The sequence below is a fragment of the Felis catus genome, chromosome A1 (genome assembly GCF_018350175.1).
Source record: "Felis catus isolate Fca126 chromosome A1, F.catus_Fca126_mat1.0, whole genome shotgun sequence".
NCBI classification, from domain to species: Eukaryota; Metazoa; Chordata; class Mammalia; order Carnivora; family Felidae; genus Felis; species Felis catus.
In genome coordinates, this window is record NC_058368.1 from 209,244,469 (window position 1) to 209,265,814 (window position 21,346).

The 21,346-nt window shown below is 37.2% G+C and overlaps 1 protein-coding gene across 1 annotated transcript in view; it reads left to right on the plus strand.

The window, feature by feature from the left end:
* Positions 1 to 21,346, plus strand: part of NUP155 (nucleoporin 155) — a 72,063-nt gene that overhangs the window by 40,295 nt on the left and 10,422 nt on the right. Inside the window, exons 21-28 of the mRNA XM_011286474.4 lie at positions 7,844 to 7,941; positions 10,870 to 11,000; positions 15,750 to 15,941; positions 16,591 to 16,729; positions 17,664 to 17,799; positions 19,038 to 19,191; positions 19,396 to 19,500; positions 20,178 to 20,332. Coding sequence (XP_011284776.1) covers positions 7,844 to 7,941; positions 10,870 to 11,000; positions 15,750 to 15,941; positions 16,591 to 16,729; positions 17,664 to 17,799; positions 19,038 to 19,191; positions 19,396 to 19,500; positions 20,178 to 20,332 — 1,110 coding nt within the window. The remainder of the gene's footprint in view (positions 1 to 7,843; positions 7,942 to 10,869; positions 11,001 to 15,749; positions 15,942 to 16,590; positions 16,730 to 17,663; positions 17,800 to 19,037; positions 19,192 to 19,395; positions 19,501 to 20,177; positions 20,333 to 21,346) is intronic.

Below are 21,346 nucleotides of genomic sequence, written 5' to 3' on the forward strand. Positions count from 1 at the left end.
GCACTGTCAGCACAGAGCCCAATCTGGGGCTTGAGCTCATGAACCGTGAGATTATGACCTGAGCCACCCAGGCACCCTAAATTATATCTTTCATACAAATTGATTTCTTCCTTCTTCTGTTAACTTAGTTTAAGAGTCTGTATCTTTTAATAGGATAATTTAACTTCTTCCCTTGTAGTTGGCATTAGTTATATGTTTGATCTTATTCTCACATCCTTAATTTGTGCTTTTTGTTGTGTTTTCTGTTTGTTTTTCTTTCCTTTCCCACCCCCTTATTTTACTGTATTGATCAGACCTCTCCCTATCCCAAACACAGACTTAGAAGTTTTATATATGATTTTCTTTCTCTGGTAGTTAGTTTTAAATTCTGAAAAATACACATCTGTCAGCATTAATAATTGGACAGAAGCTATTAATCTTTCTTTTTTCCCCTGCCCTCCACCACTATCCTTCCTGGAAATTATCTGGAATTTTAGTTGTAAGGTGCTTTTGTTGTTGTTGTTTATTTGTTTTGTTTTTTCACATTATGTTCTTCTTTTAATAGTTCCTCAGTGTATTGAACTTTACAGTTATAACTGCAAATGTCTGTTAATTTTATACCCTGCACCTTTACTAATTTCTCTTTAGTTAGTAGTTTTCTTGCTGAGTTTTTTGGATTTTTTAAATATGTAATCCTGTCATCTGCAAATAGAGATAGTTTTACCTTTTTCCTGTCTGTCTGTAGTTGCTTTCTCTTGCCTGTGTAAGTTAATGTCTCCAACAGTGTTAAACAGTGGTGGAGATAAAGTGGGCATCCAGATCTTATTCCTGACTTTAGTGGGAAAGCTTGTAATGTTTCCCCATTAAAGAAGATGCCTGCACAGATACAATTTATCATACTAAGAAAGTATTCATCCATTTCTGTTTTATTGAATATTCATATAAAATGAGTATTGGAGTTTGTCAGATGTCTGCATTTTGCAGAGATGATTGTATTTTTTTCCTTTATTGACAAATTTCCTAATTTCAACCAATATCCTTCATGTCTGCAACATTAGTCTCACTGAGTATTTTTTAATAGCTTCTTAAGATGTAATTTATATGCCACAAAATTCACTTATTTTAAATGTTTGGTTCAACAACTATTAGTAAATATATAGAATTGCGCAATCGGGGCACCTGGGTGGCTCAGTCGGTTGAGCGTCCACCTTCGGCTCAGTCATGATCTCACAGTTCGTGAGTTTGAGCCCCACGTTGGGCTCTGTGCTGACAGCTAAGAGCCTGGAGCCTGCTTTAGATCCTTTGTCTCCCCCCCCCGCCCCCCCGCTCCTGTCCTGCTCAAACTCTATCTCTCTCTCAAAAATAAACATAAAAAAAAAAAGAATTGTGCAACCATCACCACAGTCCATTTTTGGAACATTTCCTTCAACCCCAAGACATTTCTCCTGTCCATTTGCAGTCATTTCCTCCTCTTAGTCCCAATTATTAATCTATCCTATCTCTGTAAATTTGCCTATTTTTAACAGGTCATATAAATGGAATTATATAACTTGTGGTCTTTAGAATCTAGATTTTTTTGCTTAGCATATTTTGAGGTTCATGTTCAAGGTCCGTGTTGCAGCATAAATCTGTACTTCACTCCTTTTTATTGCCTAATGGGTATGGAATTGTAAGGTCGTAGTCATTTTTTTCAGATCTTTGTTTATAGTTTGTTCCATTTTCTTCCTAAATTTTTATATTGCAGAGGAAAAGTGCATTACTTTTCTGATTCTCTTTTCTCTGTAAATAGTTTGTGTTAATTTTGAAAATGTTTATGCTATTTCTGTTACTGAAGATTTAGCAGTTTTCCATAACATCTTTACTATGTTTTTCTTCACTGAGTGTTGAGAACTAAACTTCCTTAATGAGCATTTAGAACTAGACTTTTAAGCCTTGTTGAATTTTCTTTTATTATTTTTTAATGTACTATCTGATCATTTCCCTTCTCTTTGGAAAATCCTATCAACTCTCCTAGTTCTAGCCTCTGTTTCTTCTCTTTTCTTCCATAATTTCCTTCATTCCTTTTGTTGTAATGGTGGTCATTCTGTGAAGTACAGAATTCCTAGCATTGATGTTCTCAATCGTTAATTACATTTTATTTCTTTACTTAAAAATTTTTTTTTTAATATTTACTTTTGAGAGAGAGAGAGACAGAGCATGAACAGGGCAAGGGAAGAGAAAGAGGAAGATACAGAATCCAAAGCAGGCTGCACGCTATGAGCTATCAGCACAGAGCCCGATGCAGGACTCAAACCCACAAACTGAGATCATGACCTGAACCGAAGTCGAATGCTTAACTGACTGAGCCACCCAGGCTCTCCATCAATCACTTATTTTAAATAGCATCTGTTCAGTTTCTCTGATAATTTTTTTTTCTGGCCATTATATTTTTAACTCTAAGAGCTCTTTTATTTTCCCTTTTTCATGGCAATTAACATTTCTAATGTGAATCCCAAATTTCACTAAGAATACAATGGATTTCTTTTTCACGTTTTTCATATTTTCTACATTAGTTATTTCATTGGGAGCTGTTGGTTTCAGCTGCCCAGCAGAGTCTGTCTTTTCCCAGCTAATAAATACATTGTATCTGGTGATATTTTTCTGGCTATATTTAGAAATTAATGTGTATACTGACTAGTATAGGTAACCAGTATAGATCTACTCAGCAGTTGTTGTCAGTGTTCAGTAGCAGATCATCGTGTGAGAAAAATTCTTGTGACAGTTTCATGGCTAATTTTGCCCTAGAATATGGTAAGAATATGGTAGGAAGCTGAAATGAGGTCAAGTGCTAGATTTCAACTCTCAGCATGCCAGACTAGTGAAGCTGAGGTTTCTCTTTAAGTGAGTTGGGAGACTGTAGCAATGTCAACCCCCTGCATTGTTTAATGTACTATCATTTGGTTTCGGAGGAAATCTGAGCCTGGATGCTAGGGAGGAAATATGAGCCCGGATGCTAGGGCCAACCAGATGAGATGTGATGTTCGTTTTGTTTACTTTTTGCCAACGCTGTCTCCAACCCTTAGCAGTTGGGTCTTAGCGTTCCCAGTTAGAGCATAAAGTTGCCAGTGGACTCAAAGAAGGATCTATATTAGCAATAGGGTATTCCAGTGGATTACCCTGCTATGTTAATCCCATCTAATCTGCCTACTCCCCCTTCCTCATTTTTGTGATGATAACCTGGATTTTGCTAAGGAGCAGTATAACCAGCAACAGTAGACCCTACTGTAGTCCTCTGCAACAAATCCACCGTCTTGCTTGTGGGCAGTTTACTTCACATAGAAGAAGGTATGTGATTAAACTCTGCCCAGTCACCCTGTGTGGTAGAGGAGACACACTTGCTGCACTGATGTCCTGTGTAATAATCATTTTAAATCCTCCCTTCAGTTATTTGGCTACCCTGATATTCATTTTATTTGGAAAGTCTGGATAAATGGTTACTTCTTTGCCTTTATTTGCCAAATTAATAGAATGAATTGGTTTCTAGCAGCCTTTAGAGATGAGCAGTTTTGGCTTTAAGGTACGTAGTAAAATCCACCCTTTTTCCGTGTGAGGTTTTAAGAGTTTTGGTGGATGCGTAGTATCATGTAACTATCCCCACAACCAAAATACAGAACAGTTCCATCCTGCCCCCAAGTTCTCTTGTGCTTTCTCTTGTATTCATACCCTTTTCTCACCCCTAAGCCTGGCCACAAATGAGCTCTTCTTTACCCCTCTACTTCGCCTTTTCTAATATGTCATATAGATTGATTCTGGCTTTTTGTAGTCACAGATTGATCCGTGTTGTTGCATATATCATTCCCTTCGAGAATGTCAGTCTTGTTTATTTCAGCAAGTAATCTACCTACTTAACTTCAGACCACAGGTTCTGCCTGGGATTCTGTGGGCACTGATTTCAGTATCAGCTTAGTTTTCAAAGCTGTTGCTGTACTCTTTAGGTCTGTCCCACGCATGAGCCTCTCAGGGTTATTCTGGGCCTTGTGCAGTAGTTTATATCTCAGTTCAGTTCTTTGAGTCTTTGCTGTGCTTCTTTGAGTATGTTCCATATATATGGCTTCAGGGGTGAGCCCAGAGGTTGTGTTGATCATACACAGACTTAGGGGATCTCCTTTCCAGCCCCTTTTTGTTCTGATTTCCCACAAATTCTCTAGCTCCCAGGAACTCCTTTTACTGGTCCTCGGGATAGAAAGCTAGTGTTCCCTTTCATTTTTCACTCCTTTGATGTCATAGTATTGTGGAAATGGTGGTACCTTTGGGGCAAATCGTCAAGAGAAAGAACTGATTTGCTTCAAACTTTTGGGACCACAAGCCCCCTTTTCCCAGTTTATCTGTTCTGGGGTTTCTCAGTCTCGGGACTGAAGACACTGGGGACTGGGTAATTATTCATTGAGGGGACTGTCCTATGCGTTATAGGATGTTTATGAGTATCCTTGGCCTCTGTCTACTAGATACCAGTAGTCCTCCCCAGTCGTGACAGTTAGAATGTCTCCAGACATTGCTGCATGTTCCCTGGGAGATTTACTGCCCATACAGTTTTGTTTTGTTTTGTTTTGTTTTGTTTTTTGTTTTGTTTTGTGTTTTGTTTTGTTTTGTTTTGTCCATACAGTTTTGAAACTCAGTTCACTTTTGAACAAAGCCGAAATAAAGGAGTACGGGAAAATCCCAGTATGAATGGCTTGTCATTTGAGTTTTGACTTCCCAGCTAAGTCTGTTTGCACTTAACTGACTTTTCAGAGTCCTCAGTGAGTAGTTGCTCTTTGTATTCCATCCAGGGTTTTCGGTTTTGTAGTCAGTGAAAGAGGCTGTAGCAGGCTTACTCCATCTAGGCTGGTGCCATCAGTCAAGGTTTTTATTAATAACCATTATGAATACATGGTTTTAATGTATTTAGTGTGTTTCATTCACTGCAGATTGTTTTTGTAATGCAAGATGTCCCAATGTTTTGCCTCTTCAGTCTGCTTGAGTTTTGACGGTTTTCTGTCAGTATTTTGAGTTTTCTTTGGTAACTTCTTTGCTTCCTAATATGACAAGATGTTCTAGGTTCATTTGGTACAATTCCTGTCCTCTACCTGGAATCAGCCATTTCTCCAGGGAACCCTGATTTCTTTTGGTAGGAAAGGGTGTTAAGGATTATAGCTAGAGGTGTTCTTTGCTACTAGTCATGCTGTATGTTGTTTTGTCTGTATTTTCTAATAAAATTGTGAGTTTGTACTGTTTTGAAAGGTTTAAAATTACAGGGTTTTGCTCCATTTCTTTTATTTTTGTATTGCTTTTTCCCTAAAAATCTTATTTTCTATTAATATTGACATAATCATTTGCTTCATCCTACATTATACCTACCATAGTTTCAATAGTCATATACTTTTAAAGTTAAAATCTTTTTTTTTAGCTTTCCAAAATTTTTTTTAATATGAAATTTATTGTCTCTATCAGTTGTCAAACAAAAATTTCTCCTGAAAGTTCATCATTCTTTTCTTCACATCCCCTGAAGTTACATTAAGAGCTGAAGTATCAGATTCTTCACGAAACGAGCCCCAAATGCTCTTATCTGCTCATTTCTCTCAGTGGCCAGTATTACCTTACAGTAGGTTCTTTGCTTTTTACTTTTGTCCTGATGTTTCTTCATCTGTAAAATGGGATTCTTTTTTTTTTTAAAGTAATTAATTTTTTAAATTTACATCCAAGTTAGTTAGCATATAGTGCAACGATTTCAGGAGTAGATTCCTTAGTGCTCCTTGTGCATTTAGCCTATCCCCCTTCCCATAACCCCTCCAGCAACCCTCTGTTTGTTCTCCATATTTAAGAGTCTCTTATGTTTTATCCCCCTCCCTGTTTTTATATTATTTTTCTTTCCCTTCCCTTATGTTCATCTGTTTTGTATCTTAAAGTCCTCATATGAGTGAAGTCGTATGATATTTATCTTTCTCTGGCTAATTTCACTTAGCATAATACCCTCTAGTTCCATACATGTAGTTGGATGGCAAGATTTCATTATTTTTGATTGCTGAGTAATACTCCGTTGTGTGTGTGTGTGTGTGTGTGTGTGTGTGTGTGTGTGTGTGTGTGTATACACACATATATATATATATACACACACACACACATATATATATACACACACACACACACACACACACGCATATACATACACACACACACATATATATACTTTGGCTATTGTTGCTAGTGCTGCTATAAACATTGGGGTGCATGTGTCCCTTCAAAACAGTACACCTGTATCCCTTGGATAAATGCCTAGTAGTGCAATTGCTGGGTCGTAGGGTAGTTCTATTTTCAGTTTTTTGAGGAATCTCCAGATAGTTTTCCAGAGTGGCTGCACCAGTTTGCATTCCCACCAGCAGTGCAAAACAGATCCTCTTTCTCTGCATCCTTGCCAACATCTGTTGTTGCCTGAATTGTTAATGTTAGTCATTCTGACAGGTGTGAGGTGGTATCTCATTGTGGTTTTGATTTGTATTTCCCTGATGATGAGTGATGTTGAGCATTTTTTCGTGTGTCTGTTGGCCATCTGGATGTCTTCTTTGGAAAAGTGTCTATTAATGTCTTCTGCCCATTTCTTCACTGGATTATTTGTTTTTTGGGTGTTGAGTTTGATAAGTTCTTTATAGATTTTGGATACTAACCCTTTATCTGATATGTCGTTTGCAAATATCTTCTCCCATTCCATCGGTTGCCTTTTAGTTTTGCTGATTGTTTCCTTCACTGTGCAGAAGCTTGTTATTTTGATGAGGTCCCAGTAGTTCATTTTTGCTTTTGTTTCCCTTGCCTCTGGAGATGCGTTGGGTAAGAAGTCGCTGCAGGCAAGATCAAAGAGGTTTTTGCCTGCTTTCTCCTCGAGGATTTTGATGGCTTCCTGTCTTACATTGAGGTCTTTCATCCATTTTGAGTTTATTTTTGTGTATGGTGTAAGAAAGTGGTCCAGGTTCATTCTTCTGCATGTCGTTGTCCAGTTTTCTCAGCACCACTTGCTGAAGAGACTTTATTCCATTGGATATTCTTTCCTGCTTTGTCAAAGATTAGTCGGCCATGCGTTTGTGGATCCATTGCTGGGTTCTCTTTTCTGTTCCATTGATCTGAGCATCTCTTCTTGTGCCAGTACCATACTGTCTTGATGATTACAGCTTTGTAGTATAGCTGGAAGTCTGGGATTGTGATGCCTCCTGCTTTGGTTTTCTTTTTCAAGATCACATTGGCTATTTGGGGTCTTTACTGATTCCATACAAATTTTAGGATTGTTTCTTCTAGCTCTGTGAAGAATGCTGGTGTTATTTTGATAGGGATTGCATTGAATATGTAGATTGCTTTGTGTAGTATGTAAAATGGTATTCTTAATAATATTTACCTTATAGAATTGGGAGTATTGTATTAAATCGTTGGTGGAGGCAAAACAAGTGTTCAGTAAAAGGAAGCTATTATTTATTATCCATCTATTCTCAGTGAAACTTTAAGCATCTCAGAGATTAAAATGCTTCAGTTTCAAATCATTATCATTGATTTGTCAGTGATTATTTCACTATTCTACAGAGGAAAAGAATATTTATAGTGTATTCTAGTTCATTTGTGTGAAATAACCAGAACAGGCAATCTTACAGAGACCAAGTAGATTAGCAATTACTTAGGGTAGGAGTAGGAGAGATGGAGATTGGCTACTAATAGGGAGTGGGTGAAAATATTCTAAAATTAGATTGTGGTGACAGTTGCACAATACCTATGGGTATATTTTGAAAAACTAAATTGTGTACTTTAAATGGTTGAATATATCTCAGTAAAGCTGTTGAAAACACACATTCTGGAATTTCTGTTTTAGTACAACTGCCAAAGTGCAGCAGAGGCTGATAGGATTCATGCGTCCTGAAAATGGAAATACCCAGCAAATGCAGCAGGAGCTGCAGAGGAAGTTTCATGGTAAGTTATTCCTTCTGATCAGTTAACTGAACATGCCCCCAATAAAGAGTTCTATTCAGTGAATAGAAAACAGTGGACATCTCTCAATAAGATTTAGTTTTTTGGTAACCCAAATATTTTTTATTAAAATAACATCAGTATGGTTGGGAAAAGTGGGACAATATGGATCTCTTGTATTTCCATAACTTTCAACCCATTAATTTTTTTTCCTTTCCTTTACTAGAGAACATTATACACACCTGTGTTTAATGAGTTTTTAATTGTAAAATAGACATAAAATTTACCATTTTAACCATTTTTAAATATAGAGTTCATTGGCATTCAGTACACTCACACTGTTGTGCAGAGGTCACCACTATCCATCTCCAGAATTTTTTCCATCCTCCTCTACTAGAACTCTGTACTCATGAAGCAATTTCCCCTGCCCCAGCCCCTAACAGCCATCATTTTTGTTTGTTTTTCCTCTCTGAATTCGAGTACCTTATATACCTCCTATAAGTGGAATTATACAGTGATCAGCTTTGCAACTGGCTTATTTCAGCTAGCATAATTAATGTCTTCAGAGTTCATCCGTGTTGTAGCATGCGTCAGAATTTCCTTTCTTTTTAAGACTTAATGTTATTTCACTGTATGTCTATATAGGTTTCCCCTGCTCCCTGAAAGTGGAGTGTTCCTGGGAAACCTTTCATAAGCTAAATGACATAAAATGAAGAAGCAATTACCATTCGTTGATATGGAAAAGGTTTTGAGCATTCCCAGACACAAAAAATAACCTTTCTTAGGCTTTTCTGTTCCTTAAGACACATTTTTTTAAAGTTTACTTATTTTAGTAATCTCCACACCCATCTTGGGGCTCAAACTCACCACCCCAAGATCAAGAGTATCAGGCTGTTCTATTCTTTTTTTCTGTTTTTAATGTTTATTTTTGACAGAGAGAGAGAGACAGAGCATGAGTAGGGGAGGAGCAGAAAGAATGGGAGACACAGTATCCAAAGCAGGCTCTAGGCTCTGAGCTGTCAGCACAGAGCCCTACATGGGGCTCAAACTCATGGACCACGAGATCACGACCTGAGCCAAAGTCGGAGGCTTAACCGACTGAGCCACCCTGGTGCCCCAGAGTATCAGGCTTTTCTGACTGAGCCAGCCAGGTGCCCCACCTTAGGACACATTTAGAGATAAAACACAGATGCCCAGAGACACATTTCAAAGCTATGGCAGTTTAACGCTGAGATGCTGTGTGTGGTTTCTGGGGAGGGTGCTTGGAGGGGTGCGTGCTGCTTCTATAATGGCTCACTGCAAAACCAACAATGAATGCTGTTTTGGGGTTTTTTTCCATGAAAGCGAAAATTCTCTTTGAATTTCTTTCAGTTAATGATATAAGGTAGTAATGTAGGTCTTTCATAGAAGCAAAGTGATGTAACATGAACTTTCAAAAGGCAGAGAATACCTATACCACACTTTGTTGATCCATTCATCCGTTGTTGGTGGACACTGGGTTGCTTGCATCTCGGAGGCATTGTGAACAATTCTGCTATGAACGTGGTGTACAAATAGAAGTTTTCAATTCTTTTCAGTTCTTTTGTTATACATCCAGACATGGAATAGCTGGATCATATGGTATTCTGTTTTTACCTTTTGAGGCACCACAATACTGTTTTCCATGCACCATTTTACATTTCTACTAGTAGTGCACAGTGTTTCAGTTTCTTCACATCTTGATTAGTAACACATTTTTCTAGAGTTAAAAATGTGAATTGAACTTTTTTTTGGTCTGTTATAAATAGTAACAACTAAGAACAAGGGAATGGGAAACTTCTAATCATCAATTATTCCAGAAAAAGTAGGAATAATTATAAATAGTTATTTGGCCTGCCATGCAGTTTTTAAAAGTTTTTTTAATTTTATATTGTTTGAGCCACTTATTCTGACTGATAGAACTTTGCTAATTGAGACCCAGCCATTTACTTTTGTTCCTGCTAAATCTGTTTTCTGTTCACTATTTTGTATATGTTTTTTTCATCATTGCTGTTGGTATTTCACTAAGGCCTTAAGCCTGACAGTACCAAACATTGGTAAGGGTTTAAACAAAAGGGAGGATTCAAATTGTTAGCAGTGTATACTGAAATGACTATTTGGAGATCATTTTGATCATATCCTATAAAAGCTGAAAATGTATATATTCAAAGCCAGCAGTTTCACTTCTAAGGATACATCATAAAGCAGTCTTTATGAGACTTTTTTCCCCACAGTGAGAAATAATTTTACATTATGACCCTGATGTTTGAAAGCATACACGCACAACTGAAACAAAACTGTAGGAAATAACTACCTGTTTTATACTCTAATATTTCTTTTCTTTTTTATTGTTTCCTTTTTTTTTTTTTTCCTTTCAGGATCGCCAATTTATCTTCATTGTTTTTTGCCAGTTTATCTTAATCCAGGGTTTAAACAACATAATCCTAGAAAAATCTGTGCTTTCCAGAGACCTTTCTTAAGGATGTTTATTACACTATTGTTTTAGTAGCAAAGCATGGGAATATAAATATCCTTAAGGAGGAAGATGGACCCAACTGTGGTATACTTACATGATAGAACATCTAGTAATACTAGATTTATGTTTTTTAATATAGATAGCCTGTGAAAATGCAAGTGGATGGAAAAAGCATCAGTTTGAATTGTTTAGAAACTGCAGTGTTTTTGTCGTTTATGTGTACACACATGCACACACAAGCACATATACATAATGACAGCGTGAAATCATGAGTTCAACAAGTCATGATCATGGTTACCTATGATAAGGGGAGGGAGGAGAACAATGAGGATTTCACCTTTAACTGTAGTTGTTTTTATTGATGTTAAAGTGTTGCCTTACTTTAAAATGAACTATGTCATTTTTTTAAAACTTCATTAGTTGTGTTTTGTAATTAGAGGCTCAGCTGAGTGAAAAGGTTTCACTTCAGGCAATCCAGCAGTTGGTTCGAAAATCATACCAGGCTCTGGCTTTATGGAAACTTCTTTGTGAACATCAGTTCACTGTCATTGTAGGAGAACTTCAGAAGGTAGGATTTTTTTTCCCCTTAAGATCATACTGTTAATACTATGCTTATTTGTTTTCTTTTGAGTGAGCTTTAGTCTTACACTTGGGTTTGAGAGGGGGTTATTTTCGGAAGTATTTAGGTTATGATGACAGTGTGTTATAGCAAGATTGGACTAAAGCATGAAAACTTGGGGGATCCACTTGGTCAAAACTGTAAGTTTTTACAATACGTGAGAACTTTATCTTGGTATGTGAATGAAATCTTTACCAAAGATTTTTTTTTTTTAATGTTTATTTTTGAGAGAGAGAGAGAGAGAGAGACAGAGCATGAGTGGGGGAGGTGGAGAGAGAGGGGGAGACAGAAAATCTGAAGCAGGCTCCAGGCCCTGAGCTGTCAGCTGTCATGTTGAACTCATGAACCGTGAGATCATGACCTGAGCCGAAGTCAGACTTAATCAACTGAGCCACCCAGGCACCCTAAAAATATCTTTTTAAATAGATTATAACCTTTATTTGGACTTCAGATCCTCTTGGCAATCTGATCAAAACTCTCCCCACCCTCAAAGAATGCATACAGACACATACACAAAATTTTTGCATGTAATTTCAAAGAGTCCAATGAGTTAAACGTTCTTTTTTTTTTTTTTGTTTAATTTTCTTTTTAATGTTTATTTTTGAGAGAGAGACAGAGAATTCAAAGTAGGCTCCAGACTCTGAGCTGTCAGGACAGAGCCCGATGTGGAGCTCAAACCCATGAACCATGAGATCCTGACCTGAGCTAAAGTCAGACCCTTAACCGACTGAGTCATCCATGTGCCTCTAAACATTCTGTTTAAAGAAAGGTGTTTACCATTGTAAGAAATGAATGGTTCATATTTCTTTTGCTGTCCTCATTTGAATCCTTTTTAAGTATAATGGTAATTTGCATTTATATAAATGTTAGGCATTCCACTGGGGGGAATGTATTCCTATCTATGTTTTAATTGTGAACATTTCTATTTTTTTTTTTTTTAAGTAGGCTGCACACCTGCTTGAACTCATGACCCTGAGATCAAGGTAGAGATCACATGCTCTACCTTCTGAGCCAGCCAGGCACCCCTAATTGTGAACATCTGTGAACATCTCTAAACATACACAAGAATAAATACTACATTACAGTCCCCATATACACTTTACTTGTATTCAGCATTTTCAAGATTTTATCAACTCTCATTAGTCTGTTCTCTATTTTCTTTACTGAATTACTTTAAGGATGATCCTAGTCATCGTGTCATTTCATGTCTATATACTTTACTGTGTAGTTCCTTTTTTTAATGCTTAATTATTTATTTTGAGGAGTGTGCAAGCACAGGGGAGGGACAGAGAGAGAACATTCCAAGCAGTCTTATCAGTGCAGAGCCTGATACAGGGCTCGATCCCACGAACCATGAGATCATGACCTGAGCCGAAATCAAGAGTTGGACGCTCAACCAACCAAGCCACACAGGCATGCCTACTGTGTATTTCTAAAAAATGGTGGGATGCAAGAGCGACCTGGCTGTGACATCTGTCAGCCCCATTGATCACCACTGTTGACTTGGCCTATCTGACTGGCAAAGCAAGTGTCCCATTCTTCCCTCAACATTCAATGTGCTTTCCTTTCAAAGCTGTGTGCTCAGAGGATGATCTTCCCTGATAGAGGAGGACTATTCTTTGGTCAAGGGTATATGAATAGCTGTGCTCCCCTACTAAAATCTCCAAACAAGCTCTCAAGGTCCATTTGTAGGAGAAGTAGGTGAGTCAAGCTTCCAAGGTTCCAGACATCCAAATGAGGCACTGTATTTGTATGTGGCAGTTTGCCTGAAAAAAATAATAAATAAATAATTTTTTAATAAAATAAAAATTTTAAAGGGACATTTCTTTAGGGCACCTGGGTGGCTCAGCCAGTTGAACATCCAGCTTTTCATTTCGGCTCAGGTCATGATCTCACAGTTCATGGGATCATGCCCCAAGTCGGGCTCCATCCTGAAAGAGTGGAGCCTGCTTGGAATTCCCCCAGTTTTCACGTTCTCTTTCTCTCTCTCTAAAAAATATAAATAAAAGGAGGACGTTTCTTTGAATAACAATTTTATTATCATATTTAGCAGTATTAACAATAGGGGCACCTAGGTGGCTCAGTCAGTTGGGTAAACATCTGACTCTTGATCTCAGTATAGGTCTTAATCACAGGGTCATGAGTTCAACACCCCTCCCCCCCCCCCCCCCCCCGCTTGGGCATGGAGCCTACTTAAAAAATATATATATATATATATATATATATATATGTATATATATATATATATACATATATATACATATATGTGTGTGTGTGTGTGTGTGTATATATATATATGGTTTTTTGGTAAAACAAAGTTCTCTGTCTTAAAAATATCTTTTTACAGATTGAGTCTTTCAAATCAAAATCTAAATAGTTGGTTCGCTTGTTGAATTTGATTGTTATTTCTCTTAATCTCTGTCAGTCCAGAGCCATTTTCCTTTCTTTTTCCCTTGCTATTGCCAGGAAGGAATCAGGTTATTGGTCAAAGAATGTTTAACATTCTGAAGTTATCTTTTCCTCCTTGGAGTGAACTTGTCCCTCTGTTTCCTGTATTTTCTGTAAAATGGAACTTAAGTCTACAGAGCCTTGATTAAATTCAGGTCAGTTTATTTGAGGATGAAAAGAATACTTCGTATGAAATGGTTAGTGTGTCAGATTGTAGTTATTAGGAGACACAGAAGGTTTAATTGTACCCTTTTAGTGATACTGTTGTCCAACTTTTAGTGATACTAAGATTGATGACTGGATTTAGGTACTGCCAGTGTGAAATTCCCCATCCAACTTTCATCAATCATTTGATGAATCATTACCTGAATCAATTATTTCATTTAGGATTATAAAGTGATCATTTTCTCAATGTGTGATTTCTTCCATACTTAATCACTGTAGTCCTATGAAAAAAAATTTTTTTTCCTGGGCTCCTAGGTGGCTCAGTCATTTAAGCATCCAGCTCTTGATTTTAGCTCAGGTCAAGATCTCATAGTTGTGGGATCCAGTCCTGCAGCATGGAGCCTGCTTGGGATTCTCCCTCTCCCTCTCCCTCTCTCTCTACCCCTGCCCCACTTGCACGTTTGCTTGCTCTCCCTCCCTCTCAAAATAAATAACAACAAAAAAAATCCCTTGGGGCACTTGGGTGACTCAGCTGGCTAAACATCAAACTCTTGATTCTTGATTTAGGCTCACAGTTCATGAGATCAAGCCCTGAGTAGAGCCTGCTTGGGATTTTCTCTCTCTCTCTCTCTCTCTCTCTCTCTCTCTCTCTCTCTCTCTCTCTCTCTCTCACTGTCTCTCTCTGCCCCTCCCCTGCTCACATGCTCTCTCTCTCTCTCATACACAAAATAAATAAACCTTTTTAAAAAAATTTTCCCTTATCCTCTAGTCTATTTAGTTATCCTGAAATGTTTAATTCTTGACTTTTGAGTACCAATTTTCAAAGTTAAAAGGCAATTCCCCTCATTCTTTCCAGTAGTGTCCAGTGCATAGTTTTGTTAATGGTTTTGTTTGTTTTTTGTACTTTTTTTGCCTTTTAAAAACTCAAGCAAATGTGTTTAACTATGAAAGCCATTTTTTTCCATGCCAGGTAGATTAATTTTTAGTTTTATTGGTTGGTAAACATAATGTCGGTAAATTTTAAGGCTAGATGTCTTTTTCGTGATCCATCTTCAAAGCTTCCTTCCTCACATCATGGATTTATGTTCAAGGAATGCAAATTAAATATTAGTTCAAAAAATTGGAACGTAGATTGGATTTGAGCAGAAATTTTAGAAAAAAGAAATAGTAGTAAAGCATTCAACAGAATATTTTACAGGGGCGCTTGGGTGGCTGAGTCGGTTAAGCGTCCAACTCTGGCTCAGGTCATGATATCATGGTGCGTGAGTTCGAGCCCTGTGTCGGGCTCTGTGCGGCCAGCCTGCTTTGGATTCTGTATCTCCCTCTCTCTCTGCCCCACCCCCTCATACTGTCTCTCACTCTCAAAAATAAATAAACATTAAACAATATTTTACTATAGCATAAATCATCACAGTACTATAGAGCTCAGGTTTAATAAGCAAATTTGTTCAAAATGAGATCAAATTCCCATGTTGGAAGGCTTTAAATAGAATTCTAACATTAAGGAAAAATAAACATAAGCCCAAGATTTTTTAATATAGCTAAGTGATTATTCTTTCCTGGTTATGACTAAAATCGGGAGACCTGTCTCTAATTTTGGTTCTGCTTAGGTTTTACTTTGCTCATTTGTAAATTGAGTCATACCATGGGTCTTCGACTCTGTATGATTCTGTGAAAATTTGCAAAAATGGGTTGGTCTGTATAGTATATCTTCTCTTTTTAATTAAAGAGTCTATTAATGTCGGGGCACTTAGGTGGCTCAGTCTGTTGAGCATCCGACTTTGGCTCAGGTCGTCCGACTTTGGCTCAGGTCATGATCTCACAGTCAGTGAGTTAGAGCCCCGCGTAGGGCTCTTTGCTGACAGCTCGGAGCCTGGAGCCTGCTTCAGATTCTGTGTCTTCCTCTCTCTCTCTGCTCCACCCCTGCTCATGCTCTGTCTCTCAAGAATGAATAAATGTTAAAAAAAAAAAAAAAGAATCTATTAATGTCTTGGTTAATTTATTAACTATTAAGGAAATTTTATTCTGGGTGGAAAAAGGATATTCCTCTGTGATAGAAAAAAAGGATTTTTCTCATACTTCTAGGAATTTCAGGAGCAACTGAAAATCACCACATTTAAAGATCTGGTCATCAGGGACAAGGAACTGACTGGGGCATTAATTGCTTCTCTTATCAACTGCTACATCAGAGATAATGCTGCCGTTGATGGCATTAGTTTACACTTACAGGACATCTGCCCCCTTCTGTATAGCACTGATGATGCAGTTTGCTCTAAGGTATGATGCTTTAGTAGCTGTATCAGTATTTCTTACAGGAGGTTTCATGGTATGAAAAACCCACTAGAACTGGAATCGGGAACCGTCTTTTACTTAACATATGAAGTCCCTTGGGTAGGTCTCTTAACCTCTCCTGGCCTCAGAGTCTTTGTGCATAAGGGGTCGGAATATATCATTTCTTAAAATCCTTGTATATTTAAGTTTTTCATAAAGAATTTTGATAGCATTTCTAGAGCATATATTTTTTAATGGTTAAGTAATGTTTCTCCTTAGAAATTAAAAATCACTAAAACTTTAAGTCTGTAATGAATTAGAGTTAATTGGGCAATTTTTATTGATCCTTTCCTACAGGTGAAAATAATTTAAAAAATCAGTATCACAATGGACTGCCTGCTGACCAATAATGTATTGACTAGGCAAGAGATTTACCAGTCAAAAGCTATCTTGATTTAAATATTTGTGAGAGGAATTAAGAATAGCTAGGATTTTTTGGTCAAAAATTTTTCTGCCTAAAATTAAGAAGAAGTAAGTTTGTAGAGTTTTTATTTTTTGATGAGATTTATATTGAGATACAGATCAAAACTTGTGTTGATAGCATCATCTGTGTGCTGAATTTTATATCTTAAGTTCTTGTCATCTCTAATTCTAGGCAAATGAACTTCTGCAGCGTTCCCGACAAGTTCAAAATAAGATTGAAAAGGAAAGAATGTTAAGGGAATCCTTAAAGGAATATCAAAAAATCAGCAATCAAGTGGACCTTTCCAATGTTTGTGCTCAGTATAGACAAGGTGAGAAACAAAATGTTCATACCTTGTTCCTGACTCGGGGGACAAATGACGGAACAAGTTACTGATGAAGAGCTTCTTCCCAAAAGCAAATCCTCCTTCAACTTCAGTTGCCCAAGTGATACCACACAGGAAATTCATGCCTTGTGTTTTAGTATTTGATGACTGTACTAGCCTCTGCAAAATCTGTTGTGCTCTTTTTATATCTTGAAACGTAACTTTCCCACACTGGAGTTTCAGTCCTTGTCCAGTTAAACGACTGTCTGTATTAGATAGCTTCCTGGGTTACATTTATTTTTTGGATGCTTTAAATTCTTCTAATTTTTAAAATAGTACCTGTCTGCTTACTTTAAAATTATTTTAGGGACACCTGGGTGGCTCAGTTGGTGAAACTTCCAACTCTTGATTTCAGCTCAGGTCATGATCTCACGTTTAGTGAGATCCAAGCCCCGAGTTGGGAATCCATGCTGACAGCACGGAGCCTGCTAGGAGTTCTCTCTCTCCCTCTCTCTCTGTCCCTTCCCTGTGACATGAGGGCATTCTCTCTCTCTCAAAATAAGTAAATAATCTTTTAAAAATAAAATAAAATTACTTTAAATCAAATCTAACATGCAAAAGTAATAACTGTTAGCACAGATATTGTTTTGAACTCCGAGATATTTTTTTTTTCCATTCAGGAACTGAAACCTTCCCTTTTATTCTAACTATGAAAATGTTTTTCCATTGAAGAAGATGCATTTAATAGCTGCATTTTAGGCATATCGATACCTTGTTCTTTGGTAGATTCACCAGACATATCTTATATGATACTGTCATCAGGTGACCAGTGTACAGTAGAGAAATAATAGCCTTGATCAGTATTTTTATAAACCAGCTAAGGGAAAACACATCCAGCCTAGTAATAACCCTTAACTTGGTCCTTTTCCTTTCTCATTAGTCCGTTTTTATGAGGGTGTGGTGGAGCTCTCTCTTACTGCTGCAGAAAAAAAAGATCCTCAGGGTCTTGGACTTCATTTCTATAAACATGGAGAACCAGAAGAAGACCTTGTGGGCCTGCAGGCTTTCCAAGAAAGGCAAGTTTCATCACCTTAGCAGATTGTTGACTTACAGACTTTTCTTGGTGTAAAGTTTGATTGATAGTACTGTATTAGGAAATAATATTTTAAGTACACTTATAAAATTGGATTTTGCTTTCACTTAAAAATGTCTTGTTTTAGGGGCTCCTGGGTGGCTCAGTTGGTTAAGCATCCGACTTTGGTGCAGGTCATGATCTCACAGTTTGTGGGTTCAAGCCCCAAGTTGGGCTCTGTGCTGACAATGTGGAGCCTGCTTGAGATTCTCTCTGCCCCTCCCCCATGTGCACGCATGTGGGCTCTCACTCTCAAAAATAAATAAACTTTTTTTTAAAAATGTCTTGTTTTTTTAAACTGAATTAGGATAATTCGTAGTTTAGAAGTTTTAGTCTGGTGAATATTCTTAAGGACTTGCCTCTCTAGTTTCTATAACACTTTATTAATGTCAATTTTAAGTGAAATAACTTGGGGCACCTGGGTGGCTCAGTCAGTTGAGTCTCTTGGTTTTGGCTCAGGTCATGATCCCAGGGTTGTGGGATCGAGCTCCAAGCTGAGCGTGGAGCCTGCCTGAGATTCCTTTTCTTCTCTTTCTCTCTCTCTCTCTCTCTCTCTCTCTCTCTCTCTCTCTCTCTCTCTCTTTCTCCTTCTCTTTCTCCTTCTCTTTCTCCTTCTCTTTCTCTTTCTCTTTCTCTTTCTCTTTCTCTTTCTCTTTCTCTTTCTCTTTCTCTTTCTCTTTCTCTTTCCCTCCCTCTCTCTCCCCACCTCCCTCCCCCACTGCCTCCCTCTGCCCCTCTCCCCAACTCATGTGTGTTCACTCTCTTAAATAAAGAATGAATGAATGAATGAATGAATGACCTAACTTATTTGGAACCATCTCTTCCCCTGCCTAATTTCTGGTTCTGGGTGAAGATGCATATTTTATTTTAAGGGATGATTTTTAAATGTTCACAAATTAGTAATGACTGTTAAAAAATGTGTGTCCACAAAGAAAATATATAACCTATCTAAAATGTGATTTTATTGATACATTCATTTTTATGACTTCAGTCTTTTTTGGTTAACCAGATGTTCCTAAAACCTAGAAAAAGTATACAGTTTGTATTATTTTATCCAAATATATGTGTGTACATACATCTGTTTCCCAAAATAGTCTTCAAATTCTTCTGTGTATTTAAATTAGATAAGTCATTTGCTGTCTCATTAAATAATGCAGTTGCTCCTTTTCCATTCTTTTTCAGATTAAACAGTTACAAGTGTATTACAGACACGCTTCAAGAACTGGTAAATCAAAGTAAGGCTGCTCCTCAGTCTCCCAGTGTACCCAAAAAACCTGGGCCTCCAGTACTGTCATCTGACCCCAATATGCTGAGTAATGAAGAAGCAGGACATCATGTAAGAGACATAGCATATTTTTATTCTGAAATTACATTGTTTAGTTCCGTGTAGTAGTGGTGACAGCTCCTCTTGGGAAAGGTAGTAGCTCTGAGAACTTAGCATTTAATGATTCTCGATTTCAGGATTTTATAAGGTTGATGGTCATGATGTTCAGCAACAGCCTTTAACTGGTAATTTTTCCTTTTTTTTTTTTTATTTTAGTTTGAACAAATGCTTAAACTGTCTCAACGATCCAAAGATGAGCTCTTTAGTATCGCCCTTTATAATTGGCTAATACAAGCTGATCTTGCAGATAAGCTATTGCAGGTAAAAAATACTTTTATTCTAATATTGTTAATTTGTATTTTCAAGTAACATAACACAATGGATTAAGCATATATATATTTACAGGAAATTCATTTTCTTATCCTGAACCTACCATTAGGTGTTAGAGTAAAGCCAGGTAATGTAATAATCTTTTCCTAGTGGGCAAAATAAGTTATTGCTCTAATTTTCTCATTATTTTAAGGCTGATATGGGCTGTTTATACAGTGGGGTGGAAATCACTGGATTATGAATTAGGAGACCTAAACTTGGTGTTACCTGTGTGTTAATTCAGTATGTGACCTCACACATGTCTTTTTACTATCCTAAGTCTCAGTGTTCTTCAGTCTGTAAAATAAATGTATGACATTTGATAATGGCAAGGATGTCTTTGAGTTAAGAGTCTAGGAATCTGTAGCTCTGTTTTCAAAGTTTATTAAGATTTATAATTGGATTGTAATTATTTTAATCAGCTTCATTTAAGTATCATAGCAGCTCTTTAACTCTGATAAAACAAAAGTCATACATATATAATGAGAAAAACTGTCCTCTGTTGGATTATAATTTTGCTAATGTATTCATGAAACACGGCACACCTGTAGTCTTAAAATGTTATAGTTACTACATAAAGAGCAAGTAAATAGTTAGAAAATGTTTCTGAGTAACTGTATAATTTGCAGATTGCTTCTCCGTTTCTGGAGCCACATCTAGTCCGAATGGCCAAAGTTGATCAAAACAAAGTTCGTTATATGGATTTACTGTGGAGATATTATGAAAAGAACAGAAGCTTTAGTAATGCTGCTCGTGTACTGTCCAAATTGGCTGACATGCATAGGTATGGTATAATATTCTCACTGTGAAGAATGATTGATAACTAACCTAGATCTGGTTACATCCAGATTTCAGAAAATAAATAGCGTCTGGCTGGCTCAGTTGGTAGAACCTGTAACTCAAACTCAGGGTTGTGAGTTTTAGCCCCATGTTGGATGTGGACTCTACTTAAAAAAAAAAAAAAAAAAAAAAGAAAAGAAAAGAAAGAAAGAAAACCTCATTCAGGTTATATGCATGTAGAATTTTAATGCTTTTACTTGGACTGAAAGTTTACAGTTTTCTCTTTTTGTTTTTCATAGTGTGTAGAAGGTACCAAATACCCAATACCTTCTCTATCCAAACTGTCTTCTAAATCCTTTTTTTTTTTAATGCTTATTTATTCTGAGAAAGAGAGAGAGTTGGGGGAGGGGCAGAGGGAGAGGGAGACAGAGAAACCCAAGCAGGCTCTGTGCCATCTGCATAGAGCCTGATGTGGGGCTCAAACTCATGAACCATGAACCATGAGATCATGACCCAAGCTGAAATCAAGAGTCAGACGCTTAACCAACTGACCTACCCAGGCACCCCCTGAAACTTTTCTTTAAAGTTTGTCTTTAGATTCTTTCCTACTAAAAGCAGTTAATTAGTATTCTTAATTAAAAGGACAAAAACTTCTCAAAGGCTTTACAATTTTAAGTGTTTTACTAATTCTAGACTTATTTCCTCTGCTCTCACATTGTTTTAAATTACTGAAAAAGTTTTGAGCATATATGTTGAAGATTATTAAGAATCTTGTTAAAGAAAGCATTGAAATTTCTAGTTCGATTATCATATCAAAAAACAATTTTTTTTTTTTTAGAGAAAGAGCAAGTGAGGGGGAGAGAGAGAGAGAATCTTAAGCAGGCTCCCCACTGAGCACAGAGCCCATTGTGGGGCTCGATCCCACAACCCTGGGATCATGACCTGAGCTGAAGTCAAGAGTCAGACACTCAACCAACTGAGCTGTGAGCTACCCAGACAACCCTCAAAATACGATTTA